The sequence below is a fragment of the Triturus cristatus genome, chromosome 3_1, assembly GCF_964204655.1.
Source record: "Triturus cristatus chromosome 3_1, aTriCri1.1, whole genome shotgun sequence".
Classification (NCBI taxonomy): Eukaryota; Metazoa; Chordata; class Amphibia; order Caudata; family Salamandridae; genus Triturus; species Triturus cristatus.
In genome coordinates, this window is record NC_140583.1 from 925,568,602 (window position 1) to 925,592,750 (window position 24,149).

A 24,149-nucleotide genomic window follows, 5' to 3' on the forward strand; every position below is an offset into this window, starting at 1 on the left:
GCCAACATTTTTGCAAAGATTTTACAATCACAATTAATTAATGAAATAGGACGAAAATGTTTACAGTAGGAGGGATCTTTATCTGGTTTGGGGATCACAATGATAAGAGCTTCCAAAAAAGAACCACAGGCTTGGGAATTAGAGATAAAAGAATTAAAAAGTTCTAATAATTTGGGTGCAAAAATTGAGGAGAAAGCAGAAAGTAATTCAATAGAAAAACCATCCGGGCCGGGAGCTTTTGCTTTCTTCATAGATTTAAGTGCCTCAGTTAATTCTTCCAAAGACACATCATCCTCAAGGGGTTGAAATTTATCTTGGGGAATTTGAGGCTTAGGGATATCCTTGAAGAACGTAGCAAGATCATCTTCAGAGGGATTGGTGGATTCTGTGTATAGGAGTTTATAATATGATTGAAATGTATCAATAATATCTAAGTCAGAAGAGAGGAGAGAGTCATTAAATTCTGAATGAATTGGGCCAATGGCTTTTCGTTCTGATTTGATTCTTAAGTAGTTTGCTAGCATTTTCCCGGCCCTATTCTGGCCTCCATGATATTTAGACTTAACCTTGAGGAGGATATTACAAGCCTCCGCTGTGGCAATCTTATTCAGGGTGGATTTAGCTTTGATTAATTCTTGTAAAGATGATGGAGATTTGGAAGAGTAATACATGTGCTCTAACGCTTTTATGTGGGTTAAAGTTTCTTTATACCTAACATGTAACAACTTTTTCTTTTTCGAGGAATAAGCAATAGTAAAAGCTCTGAAAGATGCTTTAAAAGCATCCCAATTGTTGTGTGGAGAAGTATCTGAAGAATTATTAAAAGAAAAAAACTCCTTAATAAAAGAGGTCGCTTCTGAAATAAAAGTGCGATCTGCTAAAAGAAAGTTATTGAAACGCCATCTACCTTGTTTGCAAGTGGAGAGGGATAAGTCAATGTGGGTAGAGACAGGAGCATGGTCAGAAATAAAAATAGATCCAATTTCAGATGACTGGAGACAAGGTAGCAGTGATTTGGAAACAAGAATATAATCAATACGAGATCTAGTATGATGTACAGGGGAAAAAAAAGTAAATTCTGAGGTATCAGGGTTACAAGTTTTCCAAGAATCGAATAACGGGCGAGAGGAAATGGCCGTTTGAAAGGATTTGTGGGACTTGTCAGGTTTGAATTTGCATTTAGATTGCCTATCAGTAAACGGGTCCAACCAATTATTAAAATCACCACCAATTACAATATTATCATTAGGAATTGATAACAATTTCAATTTGACAGAATTCCAAAAGTCAATATCTGGTTTAACAGGACCATAAATATTGAAAAAAAACAGTTGTCTTTTATTAATGATAACCTCAGCCAATATCCAGCGACCATTCGAATCACACTCAGATGACAGGATTTGAGCATTAATGGATTTATGAAATAAAATAGCCACACCGCCATGTCTGTCATTAGCCGGAGAGAAAAAAACCTGATTGACGTTTAAGTTTAAGTGATTCTTTATCATTGCAGTGAGTTTCCTGTAAAAAAGCAACCTGGGTGTTAAGTTTAGCAAGATGGGACAATACCTTTTGAAGCTTGACGGGATGACCCAGACCACGAACATTCCACGACACGACGTTAACCATATTTTCGGGACCAGGGGGACGTACAAACATAGGACCATAAAACTGCAGAATTGACAAGAAGAAGAAAGGAAAGACATATTATATTCAGTAAAACATGAAGACAAATCAAATGAAATAAGCCAGACCTAGATACAAAGACTAGAAATTAGGGGAAACGAAGGGGAAAAGGAGAATAGAAATAGATTAAAGAGAGAGAAGAATATAATGGGAGAAGTAAGTGAAGAAAAGTAGACAGATCAAGGAAAAACATCCAGATCTGAAAAAAGAGAGAAGGTCTACGAACGGGGAGCAAAGTGACACCGGAGGACACGGACCACCATGAAAACAGTTGAAAAAGATAATGAGAAGAAACCGAACCTCACAAGAATAAAGAGAACAGAAAGAGAAAGGAAGACATGCATATCAATATAACAATGAAGAAAAACAGATAAACGAATCAATATAACAATAAATAGAAAAAAACATTCCGACAATAAGGCAGAAGGAAATCAGGAGCCAGTGTCCATGCCATGTGCAGAAAGATTTTGAAGAAAAAGTCTGAGTTTTCCTGGATCCTCGAAGGAGCGTGTGCGACCTTCATGCGTAAACTTGCACAGGCAGGGGTGAAGAATTCCGTATTGAATGTTGAGTTGACGCATCTGAGGTCGAAGAGCAAGAAATACTTTACGTCTGGCATTGGTAGCGTTGGAAATGTCTTGAGATATAAAAATATTATGGCCTGACCAAGTGAGACGGCGCTTGAGCCTGACAGCTTTCAAGACTTGCATAAGATCGGTGAACTCCAGGAAGAGCATTATGATTCCACGCGGTCTGTTAGCAGAAGGTAGAAGACGACCCAATCGGTGTGCTCTTTGTATGTTGAGAGGATTTGAAGGTGATGGAAGGTCAAGAAGCTCTGGGAGGAATTTCTTTAGGAATGACACTAGGTCAGCCCCTTCAACATTCTCCGGCAAGCCAAAAAGGCGAAGGTTGTTTCTGCGGTTCCGATTTTCAAGATCCTCCGTGTGAAGCTTTAGTTTAAGGACTTCCTGTTCAAGAAAAGGGATCTTTGTAGAGATATCCTGCAAGTCACTAACCCTCTGCTCGATATCCAGAACCTTACTCTCCATAACGATCCATCTTTCCTCAATTTGTTTAAGTTTGTCATTGGTGGCGGACATGAATGGCTGGAGGCCACGAACCTCATCTAAGATGGAGTCCAGGACAGGATTCTGTGAAGATAAAATCGGTGAAGGAGGGTCATTTTTGTGCCTCTTTGGTTTTGTACCTGAGCACGATGCTCTAGGGACATTAGGCTCGTTTGACATCCTGGAACAGTAGAAAGTCCAGGATACAGTAATCCACAAGCACCAAAGCTGGCCCCACTGAAACGCAGGATAGTAGGAAAATCAGCAGAAGCAGGAATATGCCCACAAGGGCTGTTATGCAATCAATAATCCTGGAGCAGCTAGACCGTATGGATACTGGAGCACAGATCAATAAAATCTCACTATGAATGGAGTTGGCACAGCGATATCAGAAAGAAAAAATGCCTCACACAATCAGCAAGAAATTTAAATAAGGATACCGCAGTTTCGAGGAACTTCAGACCTTTTGTGGGAACATTGTAAACAAAAGAGTCACACTTCCATATTCATAATGGGTGAGGACATAGTGAGAAGATGAAAAAAGAAAAAAGAAAACGAGCACTGCAAAGGAGACATATAAAATGGCGGTCATTCACAACCCAGAGGTAAATGCCAGCATCAACTGTGTAAAACTGATGGAATGGAGACAAAAACATCATACTGCACCGACCCCATCATAAAAATGTAGAAGTAGGAAGTTCATGGGCACCAGGCACTGGGAAGCAAGCAAATGAGGCGGGAGACGCCAGAAAAAACGGAACGCGAGCGTCGCGATTCAAAATGGCGGACGCTCGCGTTGTGTGAGGAAAAATACACCGCCGCGGCTCCTGGGTCGTAGAGCAGAGTAGGAGACGTCGTTTGCAGCCAGCTGACTCACCGACCCATCATGTGCCTTGAGGAGTCTTCCGAGCAGGAAGAGGTGGCGTCTGAGGGTGAGGAATTCGTACGAAAGCTCCGCGTTCACACGGAGCTCACAGGGAAGCCGCCATGTCGCTGCGGCGTCGAAGCCACGCCCCCCCCCCGTTTCCATATTCTGCCCGGACAGTAGTCCTCCCTTGCTTTGTTAAATCTTCTTGTCCAAACATTGATAAATCCAAAAGCTTAAGGCCTTTGATCAACGTCAGTACAGCAAGAATTTCAGTGCACGTTTTAAATGCATGAGTACCAATACATATACAGTTACAATATAGGTATAGGGCACTATTGGAATGGGTACATTTTCAGTTATAAAAATAAACAGAGAGTATTATGTATAGAAATATGTAAACATATGATAAATGTTACTCAAACCACAGAGATATAGATATATGTGAGAATTCCAACTCGTTGTTGCTGCAAAGCAAATGTTAATAAACACACTCTTATGAATGTCAAGATTGCACAGTAGATGCACTTTCTGTAACTGTTGAAGTGCATTTCATTACATTAATAAAGTTACATCAAACAAGTACATAAGGCCATACATACACATTTATGTGGCCGAATTAAGCATGAAAGGGTGGAGCCACGCTGCTGCAACAGTTTCAATACATTATCCATATACCTCGAAAGCAACCTACCTCTCTGCCGAGGGGACCTCACCTTTCAAACCACCATTTAAAGGTTCGTACCATTTTCTAATGCCTAATGGCGTCAAGAGAAGCTGAGGCACAGCAGTTTAAAAAGGCAGATGATGTGAATAAGCAAATCTAGATAATTGGCAGTATCATGAATAATCTTGCTGGCTTTTCCCAGAGCCACCCACCTGCTTTTGTTGTGTTTAAAGAGTTTTAAATGTGCATTTGTAGCTCTAAAATTCTCAGAGGTTGTACACTAACTATAGACTGCACAATTTGGAAACAGAGAGAGACCATACCTACTCACTCTTTCCAACTTGTGTAGTCTGCATTTCATGCATTAACTTGGAGAAATTCCACTTATATGTATCAAGTTTAGACACTGCAAATAAAAATAAACTGGGGCTCAGCTTGAAACTGAGCCTACGCAACTCTTCATGATGGCCGTATAACTGCACAGTGTATAATATAACATTCAGGCATTATTACATTTCCAGCTTGTCTGAAGTGTGCAAAACAGGTGCAACCTAAGACGCCCAAATCTGTGTTTTAGTGAGTAAAAAGTGGGTCAACTGAGAAAAGGTTGACAGGAAGATATAGGATAAGATTCATTGTTTGACCAAATGTGCATTTGGCCTCTAATTCTAGCTATTCATATTTTGTAATAGATGGACGGAGCCTTAACGGTCACCATCTTTTTAAAATGGTTATATAATACATCTTTCTCCCATAGTTGTCTGATCCGCAAATTAGTGAGGGCTTGTTCTGATTGCACATCTCTTTGTCAGATCAGTTTTTTAGGTCTTGCCTAGGCAAGAAGTGAAGTGTTTCCATGCATCATCGTTGCTTAGTTTGAATTCTCTTCAGAAGAAGCCAGGCTGAGTCTTGATGTCATCAAGGTCTGCCTGCCTCTCAGTGTCCATGGCAAAAGTAATTCTTTTAATGTGGTTGATGATGCAATGTATTTCCTCAAGTTCACTACTGTAAACCAGCCTAGCCCTGTGATTCTTTCTGTTTTTTTGTGCAGTTTTATAAAGCGCCAACACCACCCAAAGATATTGGAGCTCTTTCCATTAGCACCAGTTCCTTTACACAAGGGCACAATCATTTTTGAAGGCACTGGGAAATTAAGGGCCCGATTATGATCTTGGCCGACAGAGTTACTCCACCACAAACGTGACGGATATCTGTCCGCCATATTACAATTCCATTATATGCTATGAAATTCGTAATACAGCAGATGGGATATCCGCCACGTTTGTGATGGAGTATCCCATCCGCTAAGATTGTAATCAGGCCTAATGTGATTTGCGCTAGAATCAAGGCTGTTAAGCCGATGCCGAAACTTGACCTAGGTTTCCCAGCTCCATAGTCAGCAGCTGAGGCCCTTACACCACATCTTCTCCCAATGGGACGCCACATTGTCTCCCTAGCCTGAGCCTAAGTTCCACATTTTGTATTTTCCCGTGGCAGTCAGCATTTGCTGTTGCTTTCCCATTCACCTCCCACCCATCGCTGTTTGCCCAACTAAACTCCGTTGCACAGATCCCCTCCTCCCTATGCTTTTCACATTTTGTGTGTGCAGTTTTATATAGTGGCAACATCACCCAAAAATATTGGAGTGCTTTACATTAACACCAGTTACTTTTCATGAGGAAGCCGTAAACGTAGGCAAATTACTTAATCTCCCCGTGGCTGCCTGCATTTGCTGTTTGTTGCCTATCCACCTCCCACCCGTAGTTGCTTGCCCACACTGATCTCCCATTGCACAAATCCCACTTCCCCCAGATTCCCTCCTCCTCTGCTTTTCACATTTGTTTTTTTGTTGCAGTTTTATATAGCGCCAAAACCACCCAAAGGTATTGGAGCACTTTACATTGGCTCCAGTTACTTTACACAAGGACACATTCAGTTTTGTAGACACGGGGGGATTACGTAATTTGCCCAAACTCAAGGATGTTAAGCTGATGCTGAAACTCAAACCCAGTCTCCCAGCTCCATAGTTCTAGCTCTGGCCCTTACAGCACATCCTCTCCTGAAAGGACGCCATATCATCTCCCTTGCCTTGTCCTCAGTTCCACATTTTGTGATTATGGACAAATCACTTAATCTCTCCGTTTCTAAGCACAACAAGCATTGGCAAAGCCAGTAGGTTTCACCTGTGCAAAATCTATTATTGGTAGGTCTCAGCTAGACAGAGCATGCGCTATTCCGTTAGACAGTGCATGCGCTGTCTCAAAGAGAAATGTTGTGTTCTATAATTGGGCTTACAGGCTGCCCATCTTCTGCCATTGGTAAACTTCAGCATTGCTCTCCTTTTGTTTGATGCCATTTGTCATTGCTTGCGGGCATCAGGCCCTCTTCTTGTGTTTTGCCCTACGATAGTGCCTGGACCAAGTACATGTCTCCTTCCATTGCTCCCGGTTTGCAGAGCTATTTTTTCTTTGTTTTCAAGAACTCCATAGGAGTACTTTTGTTTTCAGGTAATCTCCCTTGTACACCTACCCACATACTTCTAAAATGCAAGCGCATGTACAGAACAAATGCATTTCTTAAAACGTTGTTAAAACACAAACAGCACTTGCTTCTTCTCTTTTTTTGCACTATCAGTCAATCAATCAATCAGGGAATTGTAAGCGCGCTACTCACCCGTGGGGGTCTCAAGGCACTGAGGGGGAGGGGGGTCTGCAGATTTGTTTAGCTCAAGAACCAGGTCTTGAGGGTCTTCCTGAAGGTGTTCAGGGAGGGGGCGTGTCTGATGTCTGCTGGTAGCTCATTCCAGGTTTTGGCTGCAATGTGAGAGAAGGCTCTTCCGCCTGCTCTGGCTCTGTGGATGCACGGGGTTTCGGCCAGTGCGAGGTTGGAAGATCAGCGGTTTCTTTTGGGTATGTGGAAGTTGATTCTGTCGTTGAGGTATTTGGGTCCGCTGTTGTGTAGGCATTTGTAGGCGAGAGTGAGGATTTTGAAAGTGACTCTTTTCTCCACGGGGAGCCAGTGGAGATTTTCTAGGTGTTGGCTGATGTGTTTGTGTGGGGGGATGCCAAGGACGAGTCTGGGAGCGGTGTTCTGTATTGTCTGGAGTTTGTGGAGGAGGGACTTGTTGATGCCGGCGTGGAGTGCGTTTCCATAGTCCAGTCTGCTGGTGATGAGTGCGTGGGTGACTGTCTTCCTTGACTCATGGGGGATCCACTTGAAGGTCTTACGGAGGATGCGGAGGGTGTTGAAGCAGCTGGAGGTGACGGCATTGACCTGTCAGTTCATGGTGAGTGATGAGTCGAGTACGATGCAGAGGTCCTTGGCGTGGTCTGAGGGGGTAGGTGGGCTTCCTAGGGCGGTCGGCCACCAGGTGCTGTCCCATGCAGAAGGGATGAAACCGAGGACGAGGACTTCTGTCTTCTCTGCGTTGAGCTTCAGGCAGCTGTTGGTCATCCAGACTGCGATGTCTTGCATTCCTTTCTGGAAGTTGAGTTATGCATGGTATTGGAACACTCGCTCTGTGCACCCTCTTCCCATAGCGTGAACATGCGCCAATGGTATTGGAGAGCTTTCAGTGCTCACCAGATTCATTCCACAAAGACGCATTCATTTTTTTCGCTGATACTGCTTCAGTTAAGGTACTTTTTTCCCCCTTCATTGTTGCTTCCCCCGGTCCTCTCCTGTTGTTGCTTGCCCATATCCCATCCCCTCCTGCTTGACACGTATTCCTACTACCTCCCTCATCGCTGCTGCTTTTATTCAATTTTTGTACGATCTGATGGTATTGGAGCACTCGTTCCGTCCTCCATCTTGCCATAGTACTAACACTAGCCAATGACATTGGAGCACTTCAGGTGCCCACCAGTTATATTACACAATGACACGTTCATTGTTATCGGCAGGGGCAAAAACGTAAGTGATTTGCCCAGAATCAAAAACTGTTCAGCTGACTCAGAGATTCGAACCTGGTTCCCCAGTTTCCTTGTCAGCATCTCTGGCCTTTATGCCACATCCTCACTTCACTTTAAGGCTCCTGAACTGTTTCTCACTATCACTTCCACATTTGTTCAGCAAGACCCTGTGAACACTGAACAAGCATTGGCAAAGCCAATAGATCTCGGCAATGCCAGAGCTATTGGCCTTGCCTATGTGAATGTATTTAGCCCTGTTTTCTAAAAGCACATCTGCTTCTCAGCATGGTTGAATGTCACTGAAAAAAAAAAATATGATGTGGCCAGCACAGGCCATGTCATAGCGCTTTTTTTGTGTTAGGAGGGGCAGGACAAATAACTCAACATGGAGGCGAAGAGACTCGGTGTTGGCTCAACATCCTGTGAATCTGGGCTTTCAGTGACCTTCCGCCTTCCTGAACAGCAGATGTGCTGCTAGACAACATGGTTCAAAGACATTCACATTGACAAAGCCAATAGCTCGGGCATTACTGAGACTTATTGGCTTTACCAAAACTTGTTTCAGCTTACACTCAGGGGCTTTAATCTTGAAGCAAGTTATTACAAAACTAGCTTTGAGCACCAACATTTGGCACATGTTGCCAAATTTGTGCCTGATGTGTGGATTTGGATCATCCAAATAATGGCCTATAAAGGCAGCTTTGTGCTATATAGGCCCAGCTCATAAACGCTAGGCCACTGTGTAATTTGTCATTAGTTTTACAATTTATAACTTGAACTATGTATAACATATTTAGTCATACATATTTCATCTGTACATAAATTCCAATTTACAGACCAATTTAAGTCAATTATGAGACTATGAGTAAAGACCCACATATTCTTATTTTTCACATCTAAGCTCATTGTGGCTAGATGGGTTTATAAGTAAGCAGTGCCAGGAGCTGCTAGGCCCCTTATTAATCTCTATGCTCAAAATAATTGGGTTGGATAGTTCAAACTACGCCTCTTCCATCTGAGCCGGTAGGTAACTGCAGGATGATATACCTGACTTGAGTTCAACTGTTCTGCTAGCATCTTCACCCCAGTGACTGGCCATCATAAACTGTCAGCTTAAAATGGATAATAATTTGTTGGAACCTGATGTAAGGAGATCAGTATGGCATGCACCCCTTTTCAAAATACGAGTCTAAAATTACACTTGTGTCTAAGCCATCAAATGCCCACAGCTGCTCTCTATAGGAAGATTTACTCACACTCAGAAATATTCCCTATGGGTGTAATTGTACATGTGAACTAAACAATTTACAAGTCTAAAATCATGCTCGTATGTCTCAGCTGTAGCTTTGCACTCATAAAGGTTCCTTTTAGTGCATCCCAGTTTTAGCTGTGCACATACTTTTCTAGCATACTGTAGGCGGGATTGTAGGAAGCTGACTCTCTATATAGTGTACCAAAATGAGATGCACTGTGTAGAGAGTCTGGGAATCCCTTACTGGTGGGCATGGGCTTGCTCTAGCAATACTAATGTCCTCTATTTGTGGTAGTGTGGTCGAGCAGCTTTAGGCTCATCAGAGTGGAGTGTTAGGCATTTTTTGCACACACAGAGCCAATAAATGAAACACACACTCAATAAGGAAATCCTACACCAATTTAGGTAAAAATCATATATTTGTATATTTATATAGTAATCAACATCTACGAGATTATGGAAGTTCTTTTTGAGTTGGCAATTTTCAAACACAAAAAATACAGCTGTCATATTTGCGGCATGGGCCTTGAATGCTGTAATGTTATCCTATGGGAGAAACATACACTGCATAGGGTCACTTGCAATCGACTTACTGGGTAGTTGTTCTTGACTTAAGGTAAGTAGGGGTCAAGGTCCTTAGAACCACCAGCAATTTTGGGTTACCTGCCCTGCTGTGTCTGGGTGCAGAGGTGCTGGTCGTGAGGTTAGCCTCGAACGCAATCGCTGAGGTCTATGGAAAAACCTATAAGCATAAAAAGGCTGCAAGTGGGGACTTGGGGACAAGTCCGTTGGAGCCCAAAGGGGGGGCTCAGTTCTTGAGGGTTTCTGGAGCAACAGTGCATCTTTGGCAGACTTGAACTGGGGGTGGGGCTTGGGTGCAGAGGTGTTTTGTCCGGTGGGTTGCTTGCATTGGAGACTTCCACTTTTGGGGTCGACCTGGGGATGGGAACATAACAGGACAGCATGGCCACTCTTGGTACTGGCTTCAGGAAACTGGCGTTCCTCATTGGTAGGTCGATCTTAGCTGTGTTGGTGTCTGGGCTGGACACTAAATAAGGCTTGGTTGCTGCAAGGGGTCTCGTACCAGGGGTATTGCTGCTGGGCGGCTCCTGGGGTCTTGGTGTCTGAAATATTGGTGGGGTGATGGATCTGACCTCCTAGAGGAGGGTGACTTCCTCCTGGGTGGCTGCTGTGATGGTTGACCCAGTGGTCATCAGTTTGCTGAACCGGACATGGCGGTCAGTGCCTGAAGGCTGAAGAGAAGTGGGTTCTCCACTTCAAGGGAGATGCTCGGAGGCTTTGGAGGATGCACAGCTGCAGGATGAGTTGGGTCTTTGCAATTGTTGAGACACAAGCAGGCACAGTTCTTGCAGCCTTTGGCTCTTCTTTGTCTGTCTTCTTCTTGGGTCAGGTAAATCTGAGTTCCTGGAAGTGGCATAACAAATGCCCCCGCAGCCCTGACTGTGCAGGGGGCTTGACCTCCAGGGGGCCCTTTCAGCACAATACAGTGGCCCGAGCACTTCTCGGTGGGGTCAGAGGGAGGGCCCTCTATGTACTTTGCAGGGAGTCCCCCTCAAGTTTTGTTACGCCACTGGTTCCTGGTGTCAGGGGCCCACCTAAATACTGAATATAGAGGCGTTAAGAGGAGGAAAGGGTAGTAGCCAATGGACTACTTATCCTTGGGGCCACTACACCCCCTATATGACCACTTCCCAGAGCTTCTACTTTCATGGAGCACATCAGGCAGTCCACCTGAGAGGTGCAACCCAACTACCGGATAGCTAATTTCCCACCTGTCCTGGTGAGAAATTGGCGTCAGGTCAGGGGGTGGCATCTCCCAGGTCTGGGGGAAGCCACAGTTGCATATCAAAGGTGGCAGGGATCTTGATTTCCCTGGCCTTGATATGCTAAATCACTAGCTGTTCTGCTGGAGGAGGTGGGAACACCTTCCAACGAAGCAGGTATTGTTTCTGGCCTCTGAGAGCATGGGCTCCCACCTGCAAAGGGTCAGAAACGTGGTGGCAGGCTGGACAATACCAGTCAGTCAGCACACTAGAGGACTAGTAGGTTTCAGGGCGCACTTCTAAGGTACCCTATGGGTTCATGTCATAATAAATCCAATACAGGAATCAGTATGGATTTATTAAGACAAGGTGTCCAAACACAATAGGTTTCAGTGAAGCCATCATGTGGCTGGGGAACATGTAATCCAGTGCCCAGTACATATACATAAGATGTCTTCCCTGTTCAGTAATGGAAGTAAATTACGCTTGCGGGGTACGGCAGCCCATCACTCTAGATGAGGGCAATAACAGTTAAGAATGCTGAATTTGGTTACACCTTTTATCCTTTAGCACATACATTGTATCATTCCAAAATTGATTGCATGTTACAAGATTGTACTTTGCATTTTTGATTGACTACAGATTTGCACTGAGAGAGGTAAGATTCTGTAAGAGCTACATCATTAATTAGTTGTTTTAGACATATCACGAGTTTGCAGTTTGAAATGCTAATGTAATTTTATTCCACATGAAAAACATCTACATTCTGTGTCTAATAAAGAACGTGCTCTTTCGTTTTAAAGATACATGGCTCCTGAAATACTGGATGACAGTATGAACATGCAAATCTTTGAGTCGTTCAAACGTGCAGACATTTACTCTCTTGGACTGGTGTATTGGGAGATAGCACGAAGATGTACAGCTGGAGGTAACACATGTTAAAAATATAGATATTTTGTATAAAATATCAGTTTGAACAGTGTTTGGCATACTTTCGTTTAGGACTCGTGTATTACTGAAGAAAATCAAACCAATTGGGAGATAGATGTCATCAGCGTGAAAGGAACATTGGGAGCTGGCCAGCCTATTAATATGCTCCATTTGTGCGTTGTGGCTACTGTTATAGGTCAGCAAAGGGGGCCTTTTGTGCAGCCAGCTCTCTGTCCTCTGGTGTGTTATAGGCCTCTACCAGTCTTAGGGTAAGCACTGAGGAAAATGGGCCGTGCAGAGTAAAAAAAACACAGCTTCATTTATGTGCAGTTCTCCCTCAGTCACCTGTTCTGTTCTAGCACATTTCAAAAAATGTTTGGCCAGCCTCCAGCCTTTCCATAGCTTAGGGAGAAGCCCAATAAACTGACTACTCAGTATATTTTGTCTTACTGCGCTTAAGTTTCTCGCACTACCTTTCAGCAAAGCAAGAGGAGGAGCTTGTCCAGCGGTGTATGAAATGGCTTCTTCAGAGCCGGAGGCTGAAGGGCACCTGGCAAAACACAGCAATTGTTTCACCCTATATTTCGGATTAGAGGAAACTCCTGCTCCCCATAGGCGTCTTATTCTGGGTTTGGGTGCGGAGGGGTCTTAATAGCCTTATTGCACGTATCTGTAGATCAAAAACAATTGTTAATTACTCCAACTTGTGATGCCCCTACGCCTACACCTCAGGCTCTTAACTGCAGGGAGGGTAGTTAGGTATCACTCTGACCCACAGGTGCTTGCAGAAATGCTTAATAATTAATTAAGATGTTCATTAACTTAAGTCGTTTAAAAAACTGGGCATATGTGTTGAGAGTCCTGTGTTATAATAAAAATGGTAAAAAGACTGACATACAAACCATTAATGTTTTTCAGCTAAATGGTAAATACCGAACTTATGTTTGGGTGGTGGATGAGCTATTTGGGTCACTTTTTGCTCCTCTTTTAATGATCGGAAGACCCTGGTACCCACTATTGACTGAACTGCTGCTCATTCCTTTTGTCACTCTTATCTAGCCTAAGGGGATAGTATTGCGTTTATCTTTTCCTCTAATATTTTAATGCGTTGTACTTTTTCCATCACTTTAACCCCCCTTCCTGCTCCCCCTGTACCTCCTGGTCCTAGCACAACTGCAACTGTATCACCAAAAAATATGTTTTAAACTGGGCCAGATTCACAAAGATTTTGTTATGGGTAGCTTTCACTCACTCTTGTGGTACTTTTGCCTTACTGCTCAATTCCAGCAATCAGCATGGAGTACTCCAGCAGATGTCACAGAAAACCTTAGTGAATTTCTACTTTAGTCAGATTTTAAATTCAGGCGTAGATGATATCATCTGCGTAAAACAGGAACATCTTAAAGTCACCAGTTTTCTCGGTTTGTGATCATGCTTTTCTTTAGAAATGTGGCAAAATCGTTATTATATGCATCATATATGTTAAAAAGGATGGCAACATTTGAAATCAGTGCACACAATAGTACAAAGAAATGCAAGACGGTTTCCTACCACGAGGGTCTCAACGACTAAACCAGTTTGGTCTCCAATGCTAATACTGAGACAAATGCTGTCCAGCAGAACTACTCTCTTCTGTTCCTCTTGCTAATTAAATGTAGGTAATTGCTGACTAATGTATTTTTAATCCATATCATTGGCACATATATGCGTGAGATAAAACCACATTCTGTACTTAGCTAGAGTCCAATCTGTTCAACTTACATCCCTCACATACACTCCTAGGTAGCCTCAAACCTTTGTTCCAACCTGGTTGTATACAGCGATTATAACATTGTGAGTCTGTGCTGATTCTAGTACGTTCAGTTCTGCGTGGACATTGAGTTTGCCACCTTCTCAATTTAATGCTACAGTAGATCTAGAATTGATTGTCAATTCGTAACTGCCCTGGTACAAGGGGCACATGTGTGACATTACGATTTGTATTTATCTAGAATTGTGATAGATTTTGAAAAATTCAGTCATTAATGCTAAATCTGAGCATGCATACTTTCGGTTTGAACAAATGCATTTCTCAGTATCCTTTCTAAAATAGTCTTCAGTTATTGGTGCTGAAGAAGAATGCAGCTAAGTGGCTCTATAACTTAACTTCAGAGATCATGTTCATCAGTCTTAAAAGATTTCCCCTCCATGTCATTGCAGAAGAAATGTTTGTATCATAGTTTGTTGCGTTATATTATGGTATGCCGATTTGTATAGCGCACTAATCACACGTGAGGTTATCCAGGTGAGGTGCTTAGCATGAGTGTGAGTGGAGGATTGCCTTGCAGTTATTCGAAAAGCCAGGTCTTCAACTTCTTGCGAGCTCTGTGCTGTGGAAGGTCGTTTCATGCTCCGCTATAGTAGATGTGGGGTATGTGTGCAAGCAAGAGTCCAGCCAAGTATAGGTGTCTAGAGAGTTGCTGGAAACGTATACGGCTGTTCAGGCATGCTGGGCCAATGTTGTGTAGTGCTATGTAGGTATGCATGAGGAGTTTGAATTGAGCAAGTTTGTGTATGGGGAGTCAGTGGAGTTCTTTGAGATGTGGTGAGATCTGGGAGCAGCAAGGTAGGTTGAGGATGAGTCATGCTACTGCATTCTGGATGGCTTGGAGCCTGTTCAGGAGCTGTTTGGTGATTCCAGCATGGGGTGTGTTTCTGTAATCGAGTCTGCTCGTTATGAGTGTTTGCATGACTCTTTTCCTGTCCTTCTCTGGTAGCCACTTGAAGATTGTTCACAGTATCTTCAAGGTGTGGAAGCAGGTGGAGAGGTCACTGAGTTGATCTAAGCGGACATGTTGAGCTTGTCTTCTAAGATGATTCCTAGGTTTTTGGCATGGGTGGTGGGGGAAGGTGTGAGTCTTAGGTCAGCTGGTCACCAGGAGAAGACCGATGGAGAGGTCTATTTTCCACAAATCTGAATGTTGGTCTTGTACGAGTTGAGCTTGAGGCTGTTGGATCTCATCAAAGTGCCTACTTTGATCCTGCAGGTGGTGAAGTTGATTCTTTCCATGGGTGTCTTGTCCATAAGGGAGAGTATTAGTTGTGTGTCATCTATGTTCATGGTGTGCAACCTGACAATGTTGGGTCGTGGAGTAGATGTTGCTGAAAGTCGGGCTGAAATATGATCCATGGGGGACTCCACAGATGAAGGTCCTCTCTTTCAAAGTGTAGGGTGGAATGATGACTTCCTTTGTCCTTCCGGTGAGGAATGAACAGATCCATTTGAGGGCAGTCCCTGGATGCCTATTTCATGAAGTTTTCTGATCAGGGTGGAGTGGGAGACTACTGTGTCGAAGGCTACTCAAATGTTGAAAAGGATGAGGGCTGGTGTTTCTCCTCGGTCAAGGATCATCCTGATGTTGTCAGTTGCTGTGATTAGGGCTGTCAATGAGGGTGGCAAAGAAAGGGTCTAGTGTGTGCCTGGCAGTGCACGTGGGTCTGGTGACATGTGTCAGTCTGAGGTTTCTTAGGCTTTCAAGGGTGCGGCTGAGTCGGGGTGAGTCCAGTCTTCCAGATGAGGGGGAACAAAATCTGCAATATTATTGGTGGAGTTTGCTCATGGTCCAGGTAGTCGGTATACTAGGGTTCCATTCAGGGTGAAATTGCTGAAGCTTATAGCTAGAAGTGCAGATGTGGAGGCTATTGCGTTCTCTGTGGCTGTGGTGCAGCTTACAGTTTCCTTGAAGATTATAGTGATTCCTCCATGTTTCTGTTAGCAGCATTGTCATGCTATCTTGTGTACTGCCAGGACCGCCATTGTGATGTCTGGTGCTAATGCAGGTGTCATCCATGGCTCATTGAAGAAGAGGCAGTGTGGGATTTTGTTGTCCATTAGATCCCAGATTTCCGTGGCATGATTTCTGAGCGAACAAGTGTTGAGGAGCATGCATGATGGTATGTCTTGGGTGTGTGTATGCTGGTGGTGGCTCATGGCTGACTGTAGGTGTGGTGTGTGTTGGTGGTGCTTGTGTGGTGGGTGAGTCACTGCATGCAATATGGCAGTGGGTGCAGGAGAAAGCTCCTTCCGTGTTGTGTGGCATGGCAGCAGGGTGGAGACTGACTTCCTGTATTCAGAGACTGGAGGAATACTGCTGCATACAACTGGGGAACAATTAGACTAGGGTTCGTGGAGCTGAGCGTAATCCACCACTAAATAGATTCTGGGAGGGAGAAGGAGCACCAGGGGTGACATGAAGGGCTAAGGAGAAGCACAGGAAGAAGCGGGAAGTGCGAAAATGAGCAGAAAAGGAGATGGGGAGGAGAGAAGAGGCACAGGAAGCAGGAAAGGAGTGTGGGGAGGGTACAAATGGGAAAGAGCCACAAAGAGATGGTACAAAAACTAACCAAGATGTCACAATAAGTCATAAGAGGCAAAACAGGAAAGAAGCACAAAGAGATGACACATGTTGAAACAAGAGGCAGTAAGAGGCACTAAACAGGTAAGGAGTGACAGAGAAATTGCACTAGAGGTACAAGAAAGAGGCAGTAAAGGTACAGATGGCACACATATGACCGAAGAGATGGTGGAAAGGGAAAACAAGAGGCAGTGAGAGGCACTATAAGTGCAAAAGGTGACAGAGAGATGGCACTGGAGGTGCAAAAAACACAAAGAGAGATATACTTAGAGATAGAGCCGGAGTGTGTGGGAGAGAGAGTGAGAAGAGGATGAGAGGTTGAGTGAGAGAATCAGACAGGTGCCTACAGGCACATGAGCTGAGTCAGAAAGGACCTTGACTGGTCAGAGGACTGGTCACAGATAAGTCCAGGAGGACTGGGCATAGGCATCTGCCCCTCTGATTACAGAGGTCAGTTGGAACTAGGACCTGTCCCATTGGAAAATGGAATACAGGCACATCAGGGTGGATTCTTGGTGGCAATGTCCTTATCATCCACCTTCAGGATGCTCACTGTCTCTCTTTCTTAATGTCTTTCTACTCCACAGTGGGTCTTTGAAATATTCTCAGTTATTTTTCGAATCTGTTGACAGTTGGTTAAGTAACATAACTGGATCTTATGCCGCTTTTAATGTTTCAGTCGCAATTGCATTACTGTCTGTAGCTTACCTTCCTAGCCGTGATGTTAGTGCTGTTAGACGTGTTCTTCCATTATTAAATGTTTGCTTGTGATGTTAATGTCCCCTAGGGTATCTGGCAAGTTCAAATCCCTACTATAGGGATCTTGTGGGTATTCTTTCTAAGTCTGATTGATCTTTATTGCATCAACTATCATCTGTCCATTGTTGTATTTTAGCATACCAGTTCGCATTTGGTCCTTCTTTTTTGGTTTCGCAAATCTTTAAATACAATCCTTGATTTTCCGTATTTGTTTTGATTGCCCTGTAGATGTTGTTGCAATACTGGTCTTTTTATGTCCTAGATGCCCCCTTAAATATGCAGTTTTTTAAGCTGGTAATTTTAAATTCATATGCGTATATCTTTTTTCAGAAGCAATTTCTATCATTTGTTCTATCATCCACTTGGATTTCTTTTTTTTAGTTTTTTTTACTTGTGTAACACTTTCTGAGATTCATCCTTGACAGTTTTGTTTATTTCTGTCCATACTTCTTCTGGCTCCCTATTAATCAAATTCAGCATTTCAAATCGTTTTTTGACTTTTTGCTCATATGTTGCAAGTATGTTTTGCAAATCTAACTTGGAAGAAAATGGCCGTGTTATTCTTCAGTTTGGCCTGGATTTTATAACTTAGCAATTTGTGATATGTTTCACAGTCTGCTGCTGGCCATTATTTTGCGACTAGAATTGAACGCTTTCATCTTCCACCTTCTGACACTGAGAATGGAATCTCTTTGATTCCAGTGCACTCCATCTAGTAAAGTGCTTGTATTTAGGTGTTGCTTTGATTGCTTAAAACATGATTCGTGTCAATGTTGTGGTCATTGGACTGACAGAAACAGATAATGTTCTCCTGCATCATTTCTACTTCATGGGTCATGTGTTTCACCTATATTGTTTGCCTTTCCATTACCTGTTTTTACATTCCAGGCTTCCAGCACTAGAAACACATCCTGCTTGCATTTATCTGTCACATTCGCTCTCAAATTGATCGTTAACTTGATCTAATGATTCTTTGTCTGCATCGGTCTTTGGTGTAAAAACTTGGATGATTGCCATGTTGTCAATCTGATTGCTATGTGTCTATCATGAGTGGCATTATAGACAATCACATTCTCCACAATGACCTTTCTCACTATGAGCGCAACTCCATTTTTTCTGGTTTCCATGTCCTAAGTAGTAAACTGCATGATCTATCATTTGAAAATGTTCAGTTTAGGTTCACTTTAATTTACTGATATCACCAGCAATACTTAGAATAATGCTCTGCCCTGCCTTTGGACCATTTTGAACGATATCCAGCTTGAGGGGTCCATCTTCTAGCACTCTATCAATAATCATTCTGGCTTATCTCTGCATATAGTTTTCTTGATAAGTTACAGAAGTGGTTTAGTATTGGCTTCCTCCACACAGTGCCAATTCAAGCCTTTGCCATTGTCACTGAAGTGATCATCCGCCGTCAATGCCATTGTATAGATGGAGAGTTTAGTCTATCATCTCTGCTCGGATCTACTGGCTAGTGGTGACTCTGACAACAGTTAAACTCCTGACATCAGTGCTCCATGCTTCACTAGGCACTTAAGTTGCCTTGGCACATCAAGGCACCATAATGTAAGGGAGGATATATATATGTCCACAGTTAAAGTGATGCTATGTTTCAACAGAAAAACATTAAACACCCAGAAATTCACCAATTATGGTATGGTACAAAAACTATACTTCACAACCCACAATTCTTTACTCATGACCTCAAACAACACCAGCGATGACATCTCAATTGACATCACTGATAACAACACATACGTCATAACCAAGTACATCACCAATGACATCACTCAAATTCTCATTATTTACATTGAACTATCAGTCTTTGTTAGAAAGGTTTTAAAAACTACTGTGTGATTGTTAGATTCTTGGTGTTTTTCTGTAAGATGGGATTTATCTGGCCATATCAGAAGATGTGTCTGGCTGACACTTTTTTTTGGGTATCCAAGAGCAAACAAAGTTAATTGGGAACTTTTGGCCCTACTTTAATCCTAATATGTTCCCTGCGTTTAAGCAATGTTTTAATGCTTCTGTGCATCTTGACATTCTGTTAGCTAATAAGAAAAATATGTTTACTGAAACTTTGTCGCTCTGTCTTGACCCCAGGGCAGAAGCAGAAAAGATGCAGCATTGTTTCATTGTGATCATCACAGTCAGCATGTCTGAATAATTCGTTCTGTCAGCATGATTTGTGCAGATGTAGAGGCTGCCTTTGATCATTTTAAGCAGACATAATATTGCATGAATCGATGATTAAAGCAGGACGGTGTAGGTTGAACCCCGAAACACCTGCAGCGCAGCTGAGTAGCATGAGTTATAATTTCATTGATGAACTGAAAGTACTTTTTCAGGATTATCCTTTCAGATGGTATCCACTCTCTGTCAGTGGCGTAGCTAGGGAAAAGGGGTATTTTTTTTTTATTTAGTTCAGTTCAGAAAGACTTTATTTCGATCAATTTGGATGAAACAATTACTGTACAAAGCACGGCACATACAATTACAAAGAAACATATATTCTCTTTAAACAGATAAAACTGAATGCATAAGAAAGAGAGAACCCATTTGCATCTGGGCAACGTAGGTAAATAGTTTCAGGCTCATTTCAAAGTTCCTCAAAATATTAATCAAAGCTGGAGCACCCATTTCTGTATACCTAGACACGGGTTTCTGGACTGTTCCATTATCAGTAGAGAATTGTTCTAGGGTTGCTGGATATGCTGCCACAAATTTTCCTCAGGTAATCATGCCACTTGGGCATGCAGAAGCACCGAAATGTATCTGCTTCGGTGCTCACGGGAGACTTTTTAAGCAGTAAATGGGGTTAGGAGCACACTGCCTCAGCACCATTACCCCTTTGCATCCTGGTCAATGCACTACATAGTTTCAGGCTCATTTCAAAGTTTGTCAAAATATTAATCGAAGCTGGTACATCCATTTCTGCCTCTCTAGACACGTGTCTCTGGATTATTCCATCATAAGTGGAGAATTATTCTGCGGTTGCGGGGCGTGCTGCCCCGAAATTCCCTCAGATAACAATACCACTGCAAGCAGGAACTCTGAAGATTGTCAGCTTGTAGGCTCACTGGAGCCTTTTTCAACAGGGAGTGGGGGTAGGAGCACACTGCCTCAGGTCTCAGCGCCATTACACCTTTGTACCCTGGTCAATGCACTACATAGTTTCACACTCATTTCAGAGTTCATCAAAACATTAATGAAAGCTGGTGCAGGCATTTTTGTATCTCTTGACACGTGTTTCTGGATTATACTGTCATCAGTGGAGTATCATTCTGGGGTTGGTGGACATGCTGCCACAAACTTTCCTCAGGTAACAACACCACTCTAGGCACGCAGGAGCTCCGAAGCTCATTAGCTTGTAAAATAATAATGTATAGTTGTCCTACAAGTAACACTGTTGTCTGGTACATGCTGTTTTTCCTTTTACCGAATTATTTAGTAGATGGTGCTGCCTCAAAGAATCTTATCATTGATTGCTGTGTTTCCCCAAAAGAGTAAAGAGCACTTGTAAAAATTAAGCAAAGATGTTAATCAAAGTCGGCACATGGTGACATCATAATCAACACAGCAGTAATTTAAACCTGTGTTTCAGGAAAGTGTGACATCAACATTTTCAGCCTGTGACACCTGAGGCAGTCAAAGGGAGGGGGACTGATGGGCTGTGAAGCTTCTGCTGTTCCAGAAGCAGTGGTGTAGTAAGGCGGAGGTGGGGGCTGGGGGGTTGTACGACCTGCGTGGCACAACTTTTGGTTGCAGTGTCAACCCCCCCACCCCCCCCCCGCTCTTACTTGCGGCCATCTCTGGGCAGCAAATGCAGGAATTGCCAGCACCCCCGCTCTTACATGTGGCCGCCGATGGGCGGCAAATGCAGGAACCGCCATGAGAGGCCAAAGGTCTAGCTACGCGCTGTCCAACAATCCTGCATTTCAGCCACAAAGCCCGCCATGGGAAAACAAATGTTAGAATTGGGCAGGCAGAAGCAGAAATAATCACATCGTTAGCAACAGGAGTGAGAAGTGTAATCTTCTCTTAAACATACCACTGCATTTGTTCACCACTCTTTGACACCATTTGACAGATATGTCATGCTGAAATTCAAATTCTGCAGCTTTCATACCCACCCCCAAAACAACTGGGTTTTGGGTGCTGATAACTAGCAGGACTTGTTTCTGCATATGACCCAAAAATGTATATGTTTTGCAGAGGATAATAAATGTAACTACTTTGCAAAGTATCATATGTTACACCTAACTTCCCATTTATATTTTGCTTCCCTTCCACAAATGTCCTGCAGGAGTCATTGACGAACATCAGTTGCCTTATTATGACATGGTGCCTTCTGATCCCTCAATAGAAGACATGAGAAAAGTTGTGTGTGACCAGAAACTTCGACCTAACATCCCAAATCAGTGGCAGAGTTGTGAGGTAATTTATTTTCACTGTTATAAGGCAAATGATACAATTCTTTACTTTCTTATTAGTAGGGTCCTAATAGCACAAAAAAGCATATTTTCTGGATTCAATTATGAATATGTGACTGATATTACGATTCATGCCGTCCCTCCTGACACTTGTGCATTGCCCTAAGGTACATCAGATTCTTTCACCAAATGAGTGCCTCATGATCTGACAAGTTCAGCTGTGCAATAGCCAGGGTTCCCTGGGACCTAATGTAAGCAAGGAAAATGTGCCCTCGTCCACTTGTCTAGATACTAAAAGGCAGCTATATTATAGGTGCAACAGGCCCTCAAATCCCTGGACTCAGGTGCAGCTGCACTTTCTGCATTAATGATAGCTACCCCATGAAGTTCACAGGCTTTAGCCTGGAGTCAGTTACCTGCAATAGACCAGTCAATCAGTGCTTTTCTTTAGGTAAGTTAGACTTATTTCTTTGTAAATAGGGCACCTCGGTAGCAGGAGCGTGTCTATCCTGGTGATCCGTGGTTGCTGCAAGGTGCCCTACAAGACCTCGTTAGAAGTACTCAAGAAAACCTTCCTCCCTGCAGTATATTTCTAGCACAGATAGCCTACAGCCTTCTTTTCAAATATGGATGTCCCATGGGAAATCTCCGGCATTTTTGTTTTTTCTTTCAAACTCCTAGCCGTTGTATGTGGGTATCACCACCCAACTGCTCCATTGGTGGCGTGAAAGAAGATAAAAGACAAGCCTTTCTGTCCATGCTCCCAAGAATCATACATGTACTCGGGCAACCAAACTTCATTTGTTGTAAATACTAAAGAAATTTGTCATGCATGTTATGCCTTCCTTTGCATGGTGAAGGTCTTGGTAGATTTTGTATACCTTGCATGAACTTCCTAAATCAATATCAGGATACAAAATGAATTCAACCTTCCACAACAGGGAGACACAAGCGCTTATACTTTATTAACCTTATTAGGTACCTCCACGTTGTTGTCACAAGCATATTCATTAACTGTTCCTGTTATGCTCCATCCTAATACCAGCTTCTCGCAAAAAGGATTCTGGCAAAAATTGTTAAAGGCAATGCCCTTATTCAGGTGACTGCTTTGATACCTGTGAGAAATGGGGTTATTGGTTGAAGGGAGTAAAACCACCACTATGGTGAACGACAGAAAATCCCTATGTTAACCTCCGCTTAACCCACTAAAGCAGTCAGCTTTAACTTACAGTTAATGAATAACTTATTTATGCAGCACAAAAGCAGTAATAAAGTGAAGACATAACAGAAGAAACATCCAACACCAATCTACAAAAATAGAATGAACGTAATAAAATGATAACGGAATGATAGAAATCCAATGAGCAGAACTGGAGATATGCAATTTCAAAGTCTTAAGTGAAAAGTGAGAAGCTGCTAGTTCTGTGATGTAAGGCCCCGTGTCGAACTGCATAGTTGCGTCACAGTGGGATGGTTCTGAGGGTACCCACAGTTGAGCCAGGAGGAGTACACTCTGATGCTAGCCAAGGGTTCAGGACCTGGGGGGGCACCTCTTGGGAATTAGGACTCACTCCAGTACAGGCCAGCAGCAGGGCACAGGCAGTTCCAATTGGATCTGGTCAGCTCAGCATATGCAAGACAGGTCTTTGGAGCTTGTTATTCCCTGAAGCTCACAACAGGAGGCCAGTGAGCCCTTGGAGTCACTCCAGTGGTCCTAAGTTCAAGAAGCAGGTCCATTCTTCCTTACTCAAGCAGCAGGGCAGTTATTTTTGCAGCAGGGCAGTCCTTTCAGAAGAAGGACTGCAGAGCAATCCTTCTTCTGAGTATTCCACAGGTTCAGAAGTGACCTAAGGAGCGGTTCAAGGGGCCCAATATTTATACCTGTGGCCAGGTTTGAAGTGAGAGAAACCTTTAGACCTCTCCCGACATCTGGTTCTGAAATTTTCTTCCTTCACCTCTCTCGTCTCAGGATGTCTGGATTGATAAAAGGCTATTGTGAAGTACTTTGTGAGTGCTGAAGGCAGCCTTAATTGAAGTGCTAGTCGGGTAGGTAACGATGCTACCCCCCACCCATCTTGGTATGATGGGGATCACTGATATAATATCAATCACAACAATATTGTTATACAGAAATATTGTGTCAAAAATATAAATTAACACATTTTTATTTGCCTATACATAAAATGGTAAGCAAAAAAATATAATAAAACATATTGTTTCATACTAATATCGTTAAAAACTTGAAAAGTATTTTTTAATACATATATAGTTTCAAATAGTAAATCTAAAATATTTTAATATATAACATCAATATGCAAATTAAATAAATGAAAGTAATATTTAAGTAATATTTAACACTATATATAAATACATACTATATGTAAATATATAC

The 24,149-nt window shown here is 42.8% G+C and overlaps 1 protein-coding gene across 1 annotated transcript in view; it reads left to right on the forward strand.

Annotated features, from left to right (window-relative positions):
• The window catches only part of ACVR1C (activin A receptor type 1C), a 595,098-nt gene that overhangs the window by 541,288 nt on the left and 29,661 nt on the right, over positions 1 to 24,149 (forward strand). Inside the window, exons 6-7 of the mRNA XM_085646221.1 lie at positions 12,039 to 12,163; positions 21,631 to 21,761. Coding sequence (XP_085502347.1) covers positions 12,039 to 12,163; positions 21,631 to 21,761 — 256 coding nt within the window. The remainder of the gene's footprint in view (positions 1 to 12,038; positions 12,164 to 21,630; positions 21,762 to 24,149) is intronic.